Raw genomic sequence first — 16,356 nt, 5'->3', positions numbered from 1 at the left:
AATATATTTTTTATTTTATAGATTATAAATTTAAATCTAAAAATAAGTATTATTTTAAATTTTTATATATTTAATTAATAAATACAATTATTCGTCAAAATTTGATTTATTATTGAAAAATTATCAATTCTCTATGAATACGCCATAATATATTTGCTTACATAAAGATTCAGCTTGTTCTCGACACACGTGTTGCGTATGCGTATATACATGCGCGCATCACCTGTGGTAGCGTAGTGCAGTCAGAAGGCTGGCCACAACAGCAGAGAAAAAGTTGTACTTACCAATGGCTGTCATTGCTTTTTCTGACAGATGTTTTTACGTGCTTTATCACGCGAGTTTCGCCTTATTCGAACAGATTCTTATGATAATTTCATCTTTAGGCATTTTGTGAATCCAATATTATTACAGTAGTAAAAAAATATTGAACTAAGAGTGCTCTTTTAAATTTAAAGGGTGCGTCATTGGAATTCCAAGGATCACGATCTTGAAAAGATTATATAGGAAGCTAAAAGAATAAAAGAAGGAATAAAAGAAGTGCGAACGAAATTACGTGAAATAAAGAGAGTGACTAAAAACAAAGGGTATGGCGAAGACGTATGATTATTTGTTCAAGTTGTTGCTGATTGGTGATTCAGGGGTCGGCAAGACGTGCGTCCTCTTCAGGTTCTCTGAGGATGCTTTCAACACGACCTTCATCTCGACCATTGGTAAGTTATTATATCCTTTTTCTTTTCTTTTTTCACTGATTTGTTCTTTTTTTACTTTTATTCACTTATTGATATGAAAATTTCAAAGTTAAATTTAATGATTAAATATTTTTCATTAAGATATTACTTTATGTTTATATGTGCGTGTATGTGTATTTATATGTGTATAAATTATTCATAAAATTTTTATATATACAAAAAAGAATAATTATTAAGAAAATATTTTTGAGATATATGATATTTTTATTTTAATTTTAATTTTAAAAATGTAAATGATTATTTGATTTGTTTGAGAATTTTCTTTAAAAGAAATCAGATGTTCATTGCTTTGTAATGATCATTTGTTGAATAAATTTAATACTATTGCAGTAATAATTATAATAAAAATATTTCAATAATGCAGTTTGCATATTACTTTGTATTTATAATTTATATATCTAAAATTAATACAGATTACCTTTTCTTATTCAGTAAAATTTATTTTTAGAAAAATATTAATAATTAATTTATACTAATAATTAATTTTATTTATTTATTTGATTATCTATCTTTAACAATTTTATATATACATATTTTTGTATATAATGTAACATATTTATATTTCTATATAAATACTTATCTATTTATATATTTTATGAAATATTCGTGCAACTTTATAAATTCTTATCTATATATTCATTTGTCTATATTCATTTTCATATATTGTATAGTTTTCAATATAATAGTTTATTTATTCAATATTCATATTCATATTCATTTAATATAATTAATTTTTTGTTTGGGAACATAAAATGTCAATGTTATAATTAAATATTACTAATTATTTATTGTAATAATAATATTTTTATCTTTATTCTCATTTATTCGTCTATTCATTTATCACTAATCTTACTATTATTAAAAGTTTAATTGCTAAATATTTAATATCTAAATATTAATATTTTTTTATTTATCCTTTAATTTTTCCAAATTTTTTAAATTATATATTATGATTGATAAACTTTATAAATTTTTAAATAAATAAATTAAAAATATTTTTAATATATTTTCATAATTTTTTTTATAATTTATATTATGATTAAAAATTTTTATAAAATATTTATAATATTATAATTTAAGTATGAAATAAATATAAAAACTATTTTATAATTATATTATAAATAACGTATAAAAATTTTAACGATATAATAATAATATATATTTTTTTATAAATATATTAAATATAATTTCAACAATTCATTTATATAAATCTTTTATTTGCTAATCAAATTTCTAATGTGTCATTGTAAATAAATTGAAAAAGATACTGATATATGAGAAATAAGATTTCTATTAGAAATATCATAATACTTGATATTACTATATATGTTGTATATTATTATTTCATTCATTATTATATTCATTTAGATATCATTTTATATAAAAATGTATGATATAAGATAAAAATTAAAAAATTAAGTTTTTATTGATTATAATTTTTTCATTAATGTAAATTATTTATTTATTTAATGTAAATTAATTATATAGTTATATTTTTATTATAAAATTATATAAATAAAATTATAAATATATTTAAATATTATGAAAATTAAAAATATTATAATTTTTTATTAATATTATGTTTATAAATATTTTAATTTTTATAATTAAGTACACGAAAAGCCAAATTATTATACTTATTTTTTTATGTTGTTTATATAAATATATTTAAAATGAAAATTTTAATAATTTAATATATAAAAATTAATATATTTTTAGTAATTATTATTAAAATATTTTTAAATCAAATAATTTTAATCAACAAATAAGATAAAAGATGCATTATGCAATGGAATGATTGTATATAAAAAAGTTATAAACAGAAACAGATTTTTAGAATGTTTTTCTGTTAAATATGATTTGATTTTCAGTATATTTGTTTTCTTTTTTGAAAATAAATTTTATAATTGTATAAAATAATAAATTTATTTTAATGTGAATATATATCTGAATAATATATATGAACTATTCTAAATATATTGTAGATTTTTTGTAAATATTTATAAATATAATTTATAATAAATTTTAATAATTATAATTTTGATTTAAATCAATTTTGATTAAATGAAGTGAAAAATATTTTTAATAAATATATATATTAAACAGATATTATAGTTTAGTTTTTATTAATTTATAGTTATTTATTAAATATTTAATTCTTAATTTCTCTAAATTTAGGATTCAATCTAATGTTTTTACAAAAATATTTTTAATGTTTATTAATGTTTAAAATATTACATTCATAATTTTCAAAAATTAAAAAAATTACAATATTATTTATTTATTTGTTAAATATATATTTTTTTTATTAATAATTTCTATTTCATATTTGTTTCATGCTTTCAGGAATTGATTTTAAAATAAGAACCATAGAATTAGATGGCAAGAAAATAAAACTACAAATATGGTAAGTAATTAGATTAAATTTTGTAAATATATATATATATATATATATATATATATATATATATATATATATATATAAGATTAAATTTTGTATTTTATATATATATATATATATATATATAAAATAATATTTTGGAATAATAAATTTTTAGATAATTATTAATGCTCAAATTTTTGGAATAAATTTGGGATATTCTTTTTCATTTTTTAAAGAGTTAATTATTTATTATTTATATAGCTGTCATTAAACTTAATAAAATATTCTTGAAATATATATATATTTTATATATATAATTAAGGAATCTTACGTACATAATAAAAAGTATCTTACATAAAAAAAAACTTTTAGATTTAAATATATAATGACAATATTTTAAATAATAAACAATTCATATGTCATTCCATTTAAAAAGAATGATAAAAAATTTTGATTAAAGAATTAATCAATTTTGATAAAAGAATAATAAAGTTAATTTTAAACAATCTTTATTTCTTAAAAGAATTAAATTTTATGAATGAATTGATATAAAATTATATCGATATAAAAATACATCATTTAAAATCAAAATTTAAAATATTTCTATAATTTTTATGATGCAAAAAGATTTATAATAAAAAATTATAAATATAAAAAATTTAATATAATTTTAATATAAAAAAATTATTTAAATAATAATCTTAAATATCTTAAATAATAATGTTATTTAGTAATGTAAAAGATTAAGATTTATTAAACAATTTTTCTTCACAAGACTATATTTCTTAAAATTTCCATACTAATAACATTTTTTTAAATGAATTATTCTATTTTTATTAAAATAATATTCTAAATAGAATAAAAAGATATTCAGACGTCTAAATTTTATAAATAGTAAATAATTTTAAACAATAAAATAAACAATAAAAATAAAATTTATGAAAAGAAATATCAAACTATTCAAATTATGTTACATACAATATGTTACAATTATGTACAATATTTCTATGAATACTTTTTCAATTATCATTTTTTATTAATAAAGATAAATAAAATAATTAAGTTAGAGATTTATTCTATATAATAATATTTTACTTTTAATCTTTTAAATATTTTGTTATGTATAATTTTATTATTATTCATACAAATAAAATTATCCTATATTTTTTTTAAAATACAGGGATACAGCAGGACAAGAAAGGTTTCGTACTATAACTACAGCATATTATCGTGGTGCAATGGGTATAATGTTAGTTTATGATGTAACTAATGAAAAAAGTTTTGAGAACATAAAGAATTGGATTAGAAATATTGAAGAAAATGCCTCAGCAGATGTTGAAAAAATGTTATTGGGCAATAAGTGTGAACTTACAGAAAAGCGACAAGTTTCAAAAGAACGAGGAGAGCAACTTGCTGTTGAATATGGAATCAAATTTATGGAAACATCTGCTAAATCCAGCATTAATGTTGAAGAGGCATTTTATACTCTTGCACGAGATATTAAAGCTAAAATGGAAAAAAAACTGGTAAATATCTTTTTTCAATGTTATTGCTTTTTCTGTAACTAGAACAATGGAAAAAAAATTCATAAATAATTCTATAATATTATAAAAGTAATATATATAAAATAATAATAAAGAGAATTTAATAAGAAGCAAATTAATTGAAATGCTTATAAAAAATATAATTTATTATAATTAAATTTATTATAATATGATTTATTTTAATAAATTAAAATATAAATTTTTTTATTAATTTGACATGTATTACAAATTATAATAGATAATCATATATACAATATATTTTATCTATTTTCTTATTAGTATTAAAATTATGTGTTTTAAATATAAAGATTTGTTTTATTTATATAATTTATATTTATTATTTAGATTTTTAATCTTTTAACAAATTAATAATATTTCATTTTTTTGAATAAAATTAATTTTAAGAAAAGAGTTTAGAAGTATAATATTATTTAAAAAAAATGTTTTTCTAAAAAAAGATAGTAATATATAAACAATTATATAATTAATTAATTTATATATATATATATACATAATAATTTTTGAAATATGATATTAAATGTAAGATAGCATTATATAAATTATAAATCTAATTCTTTGTGATTTTGCAATCAATTTTTTATTACATATTAAATTTTTTATTATTATTATAATATATTTAAAATATGTGTTTTAAATGTATCTAGAAATACAATGAATGAAGCTTTTTTTGATATGAATGAATGAATGATATATAAATAAATTTATTATTTTATTAATAAAATAAGATTAATAAACTAAAATAAATAAAATGTTGATTCTAAAATTCATAAAATCATATTAAATGTGAGTCTATATATCAATTGCATATTATATTTTATATTATATAAAATGAAATGATAAAATTTTTATGAAAAAAATTGCATAATATATAATTGTTAATTATAATTGGTGATATGTTTTCTTATATGATGATGCTTAAAAGATTTGGAAATCATCTTTATATTTTTTAATAAAATTAATAATAATTTCTTATAATAATAAATAATATTGTAATAATAGATATCTTGTAATATTAAATAGAAAATTGAGAAATAAATAAATACTAACTTAAATATTTTACATTGATTAGACTTATTAATATACTAACTTATAATATTAGAATAGAATTGATTCTGATTACTAAGTCACAAAAATTTAGAAAAATATGTGTATACATTTTAAGGAAGAATTTATAATAAATTTTTTTTGTAATTATTTGTTATCTTTTTTTTTATTTTTAAAATTCTGAATATCTTTTTTTATAATATTATTTATTTATTATATAATTTTTTATAATATGATTTATTTTTATTATATCATTATACAATTCATATATTATTATATATTTTTTCTATAATATTATATTAAAATAAACTTATATATACTTAAAGATTACTTTTCTATTAGAAAATTAAAAAAGAAGTTTAATTAAAAGAAGTAAAAATAATTTTTAAATTTCTAGAATACTATCATGTAGAAAAATAATTTTATTAGCATAAAAAAGTTACTTTTTACGCCATATTTTAAAAAATTTTTGATTTATTATTATTTATTAAATCTCATTTGTGTATAACTTTAAGTTATTAATATTATTTTTTATATATATATATAATTCATTTTCTGTATATATATAATAATTATTTATATAATATTTAATTAATTTAAGTAATTATATATTATTTAATTTAATTAAAATTAAATTTCTATAAGCTAAATGAATATATATATATAAAGAAAATATTACTGGAAAATAATATTTACAAAATTTTCGAATTAATTTGCATATTGAAATAAATTCTTAATAGAGGAAATAATTTCTAATGCATGGAAAAATAATATTTGATATAATTATATTAAAATTATCTTTAAATATGTAATATTTGGATTAAAAGTAAATTAAATATTTATTTAGAATAGATAATTTTTTTTAATTTAACCTCTTAACGTTTAAATTTATTTGCCACTCAAAAATATATTTTTTCTTACATAATTTCTTATATAGTTTATATCTATTTATCTTATAACTATATATAGTTATATAGTTTCTTAATATATTTATTATATTATATATTATCTGATAATATATTAATATATTATCTGATACTTTATATCAGAGATCTTATTAGACATTTTATTTATAATTGACATATATTGCATTTAATTAAAATTGTAAAAATATTGTAAATTTTTAATTATTGTTAAAAAAATATAAATATCGTAGATTACTTTTTTGAGATGAAATAGAATTTCGTTATAAAATTCTTTTATATAATAAGATAAAAATTTAATAGCGATATAATAATGATAATATAATGATAAAAACAATATTAAGTAAAAATTTCAAAATCATCAAAAGTGATTTAGATATTAGATATTCGTGATATTAGAAAAAAGTGCATTACACGCCGACTATTGATCATTAATAAATAAATAATAAGAATAAATAATAAAAAATTCTTCATATTTACTATTGTTTATTCATTTCATATATGAAAAGTAATATCAAAAAGTTAATGTATATATTTCAAAAAAATATATAACTGCAATTTATAAATATCAGCGGCGAATATAAGTTATTTTCAAATTAACTATCGTATAAACAGTACTCGTAATAGTTATGAGTTTATGCAAAATTGATGCTTTGACATAATTATATATGTGTGGGCATAAGCGTTAAGGGATTAAGTATAAAAAAATCATTAAAAATATATATAAAATGATATATTCGTGAGACATTTTTAAAGGATCAATTTTAAAGAATAAAATACAAAAATTAATTTACAAAAATATTAGTATTTATTTATTAATTAAAATTTATCTTAGATAAAGCGAAATAGAAATACAGCTCTATTTTCATCACACGTCGTCTTATTCAATCTCTAATATAAACTCGCTTCATTTAATATAAATTTAAATTGTTTATAATTTCATAAATAAGTCTTAATTGATATTTTTATATATCAACTTTTGTATTGGCTTTTAAAATCAACTCTCAAAAAGTATTTGAAATATATTAACATTCTTAAAATATATTATATATATTATATAAAATTAATATTTTTCAGTGGTAATTTTGGAATTTGATTCATAATTTTTCCAGAAATTAAAACTGACATTTATTTATATATAATTTAGTTGCTTTCGTAGATTTGTTTTAGCATATTTTTATAATAATTAACCACCATTTCTTTGTTTCCTGTGTCTGTTTCTCTGTGTTTGGTGCGGGTCTGTCTCGGCAGAAGGTAACTCTTTCTCTCTCTAAATATTACATATTTTGCATATTCACTTTGTATATTAACTATTAATATTAACACTTATTACACTGTATCAAAATACTAAAAAATAATTTTTCGTTTATTGTCAATTAATTATTTTAATTTTTTAATTAATAAATTGTTTTTTTTCAGACATTTTAAAATGTCTCATATTATAAATAAAAAAATATATTTTTTGATTCAGTGTAATTATTAATATTATTATTAATTATTATCATATTCATTTGTATTTTCTTTAATGCATAATTATTTTTTATTATTTTGCATGTTGAAAACTTCTTATATAATTTTGCTTTTAATGTACAATAATATGCATATTAGTAATTTATATGCACATGTTAACACAATAATCGATACATCATTTTTTGATATCATTTTTTATTATTGCTTTTATACTATTATTTTTTGTACCTTTATATAATACTAATTTTTGTTAACTGTTTATATTTTATTAAATTATTTGTCCATTATTTATTTATTTTTATTTAGTTTGTAAAAAGCTTAAAATAAAAATTTTTTAAATAAATATTATTTAAAAATAACAGAGGTAATTATGATTTTGTTATAAAAATATATATAAATATTTTTATATGAATCATTTTTATAGCACAAAAACTAAATTGTAAAGATAAAGATTTTTACAAATACTAATTTTGATTTTAATTCATAATTATGTTATGCTTGTTATTGATTTTTGAACATTTGATAACATCCCAGTATTTTTATATTTATTTTTTTATGAAAAAATTTGTATATAAATATTGGGATATTACATAAATGATATTACATAGATTATAATTCAAAAATTTAATATTATATAAGATATATAACGTAACATAATAAAAAAATATTTTGTTTTCAATATCTCTCGTTATTTAAAAATTATTTATAATGAATATTAATGATACAAATTTATGTATAAAAATAATTGAAATTATTAATATTCATATAAGCATTGTTAAATATATAAATTTTATTTTTATTGTTTTTCAATAATTCAATGTTGTTAGCTTTAAAATTCTTTTATTATATTTTACAGATCATTTTTAATTTATATATAATAGTTAAGTTATAGTAAAATTGTACAATGATTAATATTATTTCTTACAACTTCAATAGTTTACAGAAATTAAAATATTTTAATTTTTATTATTAATTATGTCAATATCTATTTAAGTGCATTTATAAAAAAGAAAAAGTTATTAATTCTTGAATTCATTTTTCAATTAAATTTGAGCCTCATTTTTAATTTCAATTATTTAAAAAAATGACAGATTTAATTAAAAAGACAAAAATTCTAAATTTATTTTTTTCACAATAAATTAGATATCAATTTAATTGCGTTTACAATTTTGAAACTAATTTTTTTATTTATTATATATATTTGATTTTTGATTTTCATGATTTTCGAAACCAATTATTTTAAATGAGAAACTAAATAAAATTTAAAAAATTTTTATTAATATCAGAATTGAATTGATGTGTGATATCTTTATGGATTTTTAAGATTTTTTTTTAGAAAGCAAGATTTTGAACAATTATATATATATATATTATATATAAAATATATAAATATTAAATATATATATAATATATATTATATTTTAAGATTTTTAAGATTTTTTTTAGAAAGTAACATTTTGAACAATTATATATATATATTGTATAAAATATATAAATATTAAATATATATATAATATATATTATATTATATAAAACTGGTTATTTTAGTTTTTAAAATATTTGTAAAAAATGATTGCTATATTAAAATTTGGATATAATCATTTCTTAGCATTTATTCATTGATTATCTATCCATCCATGTTTATTTTACAAATTTTTTAAATATACATAATGGATTCGTATAGAAGTTTAATATAGTAATATTTGTAACTATTTTTTGCTATATTTTTTGTTAATTAAATTAAGATAGAACATCAATTATATGTATAAAAAGAAAGTTGTTCAAAATCTTGTTGTCTATAACATATTTAAATAAAAATCATCAAAATCATCAAAATATGAGAGCATTTGTAATATCGATAAATTGATTTTATAGATAATATGTAATAAAAATTTTAAAACATTAAATTTACTATATTTGATGATTTGAGTTTATTCGAAAAATAAACAATTTAAAAAAATGATAATTCATAAGAATGAAAAAAAAAAAAAAATATATATAAGAAAATTTGAATCTAAACTAAAATCGAGATTTGAATTAAATTAAAATCTCTATCTAGCAAGATTTAAAATTTTAGATTTATAATCTCTTGCCTAAATCTTTTATAAATTATAATATATAAAATTTTTTTTAATTATTTTATTTTAAATTTTATTTTAAATATTTTTTAGAAAATAATCAAAATTAAAAAAAATAAAAAAAAAAACAAAATTTTTACACGAATGAAAATAATTTTATGAAAATGTATTTTTAATGAATTTACAGTTAAATTTTAATTTTGAAATTTTGCTAAATAATATATATTTATAACAAATATTAAAATTTTAGAATTTTATTTGTTGAAAAAGAAACATTTTGTCTAATAAAAACATGTTTTTATGATATTAGCAGAAATTGAAGTGTTTTGATTTCCGTAAACTATGAAAAACTGTATATTAATCGCGACAAAATATTACATAATATTACATAAAATTGATAAACAAATTGATAAATAAAAATTTATAAAAATAATGAAATATTCATTTTAATTGATGTATAATAATGAATCAAAATTATTTAATTAAATAATTAAAACTAAAGAATAGGTAAATAACAACATTGAATCATTTGTTTTTTTAAATGATTCATATAATATACGAAATTATTATTTAATGATAAAATTATTTCAAAATAGGAGGCGTCAAATCCACCGAAGGGAGGAGGACATCAGCTGAAAGCATCCGAGCCACAGAGGAAACCACCAAGTTGGCTTGCACGATGCACTATACTCTGACCCTTCAACCGGCATATCCTCGACCGTCACCTACTTTTTACCTTCGGTCTCCTTCACTCGCTGTACGTCGCGAGTACTTCTGTGATTTTACTCCTTGACGACCACCTTCGTTTCCCTCCGTCGCTGCCGGTCTCTCTTTTTTACTGATTACTTATACGAACTCTTTTATCCTGGAGGAGAAACTATCTTTTCCCTCTTCTATAAGAAACAAGAAAAAAAAGACATTCAAGAGAATTTCTTGAAGGAAACGAATCGCGAATTGTGATAATTTTTGATAATTTTTTAACGATGCTCGAATAACACCATGAATCACATCGTTTCTACTTCTCATATTTTATGATGAAATCAGGAGGAATTATCATACAATTGATCGAGCTGTCTTAGAACACCTTTCGCCATGTAAAATCGACATAGTGTTGAAGGAGATTAATTTTAACTCCTAGACGCAATCAATGAGTAATCTAGAAAGTAAATCAATTTCGAGAATTGTGTATTTTAAGTAGTGTGCACTTTTTTTTTTCGTTTAATATACGATTTATATACATTGCAAGTTTTGCTGTGAATAAACTGCGATAAACTAAAAGTTGGGCACTTATAAAAGCAATAATAAATCGTTGAATTATTTTTACGTTAATTAACTTATATTTTAAAAATCTCTGTTCTCAAGAGTTTTGGTTATATTTTATAAAAATGTGATTATATTAAATACGTTGTTATAGTGCATAGATATGGGAAACATAAGATGCGTCTGTATTTTATGTTTGTATGCTATGCATACGAAGTTTCTCCTCCATGTTTCAATTAATCAAGGGGTACAATCGATTTTTTAACGCATGTTTAGTATTCGCTTTATTTAAACAAGTAAAAAAAAAAAAAAAAAAAAAAAGAAAAGAAAAAAAAAAGAAAATAAACAAAAAAAAAAAGAAAAAATTTCTCTTCTGAAATGAGAAATTTTTTCTTTTTTACAAAGCATTTTGAAGCTACTTGTTAATAAGACTTTGCAAAAAGAAAAAATACAAAAAGAAAGGAGGTGCGAATAGGTGAACAATGGGCGGTCATTTTTTATATATAAATATATAAATAAATATATAAATATATATATATATATTTATGCAATATATATATATATATATACATACATGTCATCACAAGTTAGCTTTTTCACCGGATCGAAGAGAAATTCTTCATTTAATTAATTCATTAATTAATAATTAGTGCAAATTTAAAACTCAAGAAAAGAAGGCTCTTTCGATTTTCTTTTCATATCTTTTTATTCTTTTCTTTCTCTCTATTGTTGAAGTAATAAAAAGGAAAATAATAAAAAAAAAAATAAAAAAAATGTAATAAAAAAGATGGAATATGGACTTTATTTGAAACGCTTGTTGTAATAGTTTTCTTTCTGAAGAAACAGAGGGTTCTCTCTTTTTGCTTTTTTATGAACGAGAAAAAGGGATTTCGATCTGTTTCCACTTATACTTAAAATATAAGATTATTATAATACATTTTATATTAATCCTATTTGTCTATTTTTATTATTATAACCTGTCTTTCCTCTAATATTGAAACACAATTTTTAATTGTCATTTTCATTATTACTTATTCATTACTTATATTATCAATTAGTTGCGAATAATAATGTTACATAATAATTTCATTTATAATGTTATTGATATTATTTATAATTACGATGACTTAAACTATGGTTACAATGAACATGAATTCATATGAATACTTATGAACACGAGCAACATAAAAAATATAGATAATGAAATAAATTCTTATTTGTATAATTACAAATAGATTATTTACACTATATATATGAATTATTCTTTAAAAATATAAGATTATTATTTTAGTAGATATTTTTTCGTATATATTTTCACGAATAGTGAAACAAGTGAATTCTTATGAGTACTATATATATATATATATGAATAGTTCTTCATATCTATATGAATTTAGAAAAATATATATTTAAAAAATTCTTATAAAAGACTTTACTGAAATAATATATAATGTACATAATATTACTTCAATATTTATATATTACATTATATTATTTCTTAAATCGATTGAGTTATTTCAAGATGAAAAAATTTTCTAAAAATATTAAATTATTATCAAATTATTCGACTATGTTAAGAATGTTAGAATTAAAAAATGTATATCCAAATATTTAAAATCTAATTTTCGTACATTAAATTTATTAATTATTAATTTTCAAAATATTATACTGTATTATTATCAGATCATGAACATGAATGAAAAATTAAATTTGTTTGATCAATAGTATAATTGGTATATATGTATAATTATGGCCATAATATTTCATTTGTTTAATTATTCACATAATTTCGCATAATTTATTGAAACAATTTTTAAAGAGTGATTCTGATAATTCACGCGAATTCGCATACACTGTAACAATAGTTTCAACATCAACAATGACTTTTTTCAACTTAATATATAGATTATGCTATTTAAGAAAAGAAAACTATACATTATATACGAACAATTTCTTTTTTAAGAAAAATTTTTTTTATACTTAATCATTAAATCAAAATATTGCTGGAAATTTCCAGTTTTAATTTTAATAATTAAAAATGGCAACGAATTAACGAATAATCTTTTCTTAAAATTCCAATTGCATTCAAAACAAAGATGATGTTATATATACAAAATTATTAGTAGTTTTTTAACATGTTTTATAATAATTAGTAATGTAATTTTATTTCGAAATATTTTATTAAATTGAAATAAACTTATTACTTATCAGATGTATTAAAAAATTAAAATGAAATAAATGTTGATAACCATTGATTCGATTAAATTTATTTATTATAATTATTTCATTATTGATTAAATAATGTCATAGATTATTGTTGTATTTGTGTTAAATTTATGGATAATTCATTGAATATAATATTCAATTTTTCTTCATATAATGCAATATTTTGCATTTTTAATTTCAATTCCATTAACATTTTTTTTAGCTAAAAATAAATAATGTAATAAATAAATAAAGAAATATGAATAAATAATTATTATAAATAAATTACACAATAATAATTCATATATATATATATATATATATCCTTAATTGATTACATAATATAATTTCTTTTAAATTAATATATTTATATTAAAAGATTATATAATATAATTATAATATGTATGTACTTTAGAATGCAGATTTTCTATTTCCGGATGTACTGTGTTAATATTAGATGATTGCATAAATTCGTTAACAGAAAGAGTAATTAGTTTATGTTGTAAATTTTTTATATCAACTTTGTTTTTTTGATTAATTGCATGAAAACATAGACCAAAAGTTTGCAAACGTTTATTTAATTGGATTATAGCTTTGGCACTTTCTAATAGATATTTCTGTTCTTTTTCAATTTTAGCCATATTCCTGATTTAAAAAAGAATAAAAAATTGATAAAAATGATATAATATTTTTGATATTTTTGATAAAAATGATATTACAATAATAAGTAAATATTATTATTTATTTATATACACATGTAATTATGTCAATATATTCGTGAAATACATGAGAATTTTATACTTTTAGAGACAAAAATAAATATAAAAGTAAGAATAAAAATGTTGATAAAATTTATTAAGTTACAAACAATTTATATTAGATATATATAATTTATATATTATATATTATATAATATTTATATTAAATAAAATGAAATTAAGAAAGAATGAGTAATAGATAAAATATTTTCACTCATCCGTTTTATTTAATGCAAAATCCATTATATAATTTATAATAATAAATGTTTTAACAATTAATAATTGACATTTTTGTGCACTTTTGTGTTTTAATTTCTAGAATTAATTTTTCAAAGAAGTTTTACACGTTATATTAACATCCTATATATTGAAAATATAGAGTATGTTTATAAAAGTGAGATACTTAAAAATTCTATCAAAATGATTAAAAAAAATTCTAGTATCCATCTGTTTTATATTTTTATAACATTCTATGTGCATATATTTTAAATATTTCAGAAAATAAATAATCAAATTTTTCTAAAAATGAAAAAAGTCATATATAAGTCAAAAGCGTGAATTCTTTCTTTTTGAGATATAAATATTTTTTTTATATTTTTATTCACCTTGAAATTTTATATGAATAATTACCATCAACATTTTTTTTCTGTTACATACAAATATTATAATTGAACAAAAAAAAATTATTCTAAAAGGCACTTTATATCATAGTAGTTTTCTACTTAAATAATTGATCATTAAGATAATTTAATTAAGATAATTTATTTTATATATGTGCAAGCTAACAGAAACTGCAAAGAATAACATATAAAATATTAAACAATAAAAGAAAATTATTTTCAATAATTATTTCATTAAGTAAATTTTAAATATTCTTAAATAATTTATTACAAACAAAAGATTTTTGTCTCAAAAAAAAAATCTTTAAGTACAAATTTTATTATGCAATTTTTTTTTTCAAAAAATAAAATAAGACATCAAAGTTTGATTACTTATTTCTGAAATATTTTATATAATATATTAAATAATTCTTAAATTTCAAAGAAAAATTAATCTATATAATCTATATAAATATTACTTTAATGGCAATTTTTATTATGCAGTACATAATATAAATGAAAAATAAATATAATTGCATTTAAATAGATAATTTAATAAAAATTTATATTTTCTTACATATTAATATTAATAATGATCTTTTCACTATTATTTTTTAATTCTTGTAATGTTTGTTCTAGTTTTTCTTTTTGTTGAATTTCTCGTTGTAATATATGCTCTAAATTTTCAATTTTTAATTGAAATTTTGCAGCTTTTGTTTGAGAAAATAGGGTTTCTTTTGTTAAAATTTCGCGTTCTCTAAGCACATTTTCATAATTTACTGATAAATTTGAATAATTAATTTTATCACGCATTTTTTCTTCTTCTAAACGATTAATTGCTTCTGACGCTGATTTTAAACGAATTCTTAATTCATTCGATATTTTTCGTTCATTTTGTAAAAGAGAATTTTTTGAACAAAGCTCTTCACTTATCAAAAGACATTCTTTTTCTAAGTTATTTAATTCTTTCTAAAAAAATATGTATTATTAAATATTTAATTATTATAATATTTATTAATAATTAATAATTAAGAGATTGAATTATTTTAATATCATTTTCATATTTAAATTTTCTATATGATACATTTATATTAAAAAATTTACAAAAATAATATTTACTGTATTTCGTTGAACTTCATAAATTATTTCGCGAAATTTTCTCTCAAAAATAAAAATATTTGGAGTATTAGATTGAATATTTTTCATTTTTGTTTTAAAGAATTAATTTAGCTATTAGTTTGATTATGTTTTATTTCATTCTACTTTCATAAACACTACTGACATCTTTATATTCGATCTATTAAACTTGGTGAAAACATTAT

General features: G+C 17.3%; 2 protein-coding genes across 2 annotated transcripts; one reads left to right on the top strand and one right to left on the bottom strand.

The window, feature by feature from the left end:
• Nucleotides 1-218: 218 nt before the first annotated feature.
• Rab8 (RAS oncogene family member Rab8) lies at nt 219-12,425 on the top strand. Its single transcript, XM_086904802.1, has 4 exons — nt 219-710; nt 3,096-3,156; nt 4,313-4,658; nt 10,809-12,425. The coding sequence occupies exons 1-4, from the start codon at nt 587-589 to the stop codon at nt 10,905-10,907; spliced, it is 630 nt and encodes a 209-aa protein (XP_086760928.1). The 5' UTR covers nt 219-586; the 3' UTR covers nt 10,908-12,425.
• Nucleotides 12,426-15,497: 3,072 nt separating this feature from the next.
• On the bottom strand, nt 15,498-16,280 carry LOC105736071 (uncharacterized). Its single transcript, XM_012489367.3, has 2 exons — nt 16,154-16,280; nt 15,498-16,003 (listed from the first exon to the last, which is right to left on the bottom strand). The coding sequence occupies exons 1-2, from the start codon at nt 16,238-16,240 to the stop codon at nt 15,608-15,610; spliced, it is 483 nt and encodes a 160-aa protein (XP_012344821.3). The 5' UTR covers nt 16,241-16,280; the 3' UTR covers nt 15,498-15,607.
• Between the last annotated feature and the right edge of the window lie 76 nt (nt 16,281-16,356).

This window comes from Apis florea, unplaced genomic scaffold (genome assembly GCF_048593485.1).
Source record: "Apis florea isolate Af1SG1 unplaced genomic scaffold, ASM4859348v1 contig_1404_pilon, whole genome shotgun sequence".
Classification (NCBI taxonomy): domain Eukaryota; kingdom Metazoa; phylum Arthropoda; class Insecta; order Hymenoptera; family Apidae; genus Apis; species Apis florea.
This window is presented reverse-complemented; position numbering and strand designations above follow the sequence as displayed.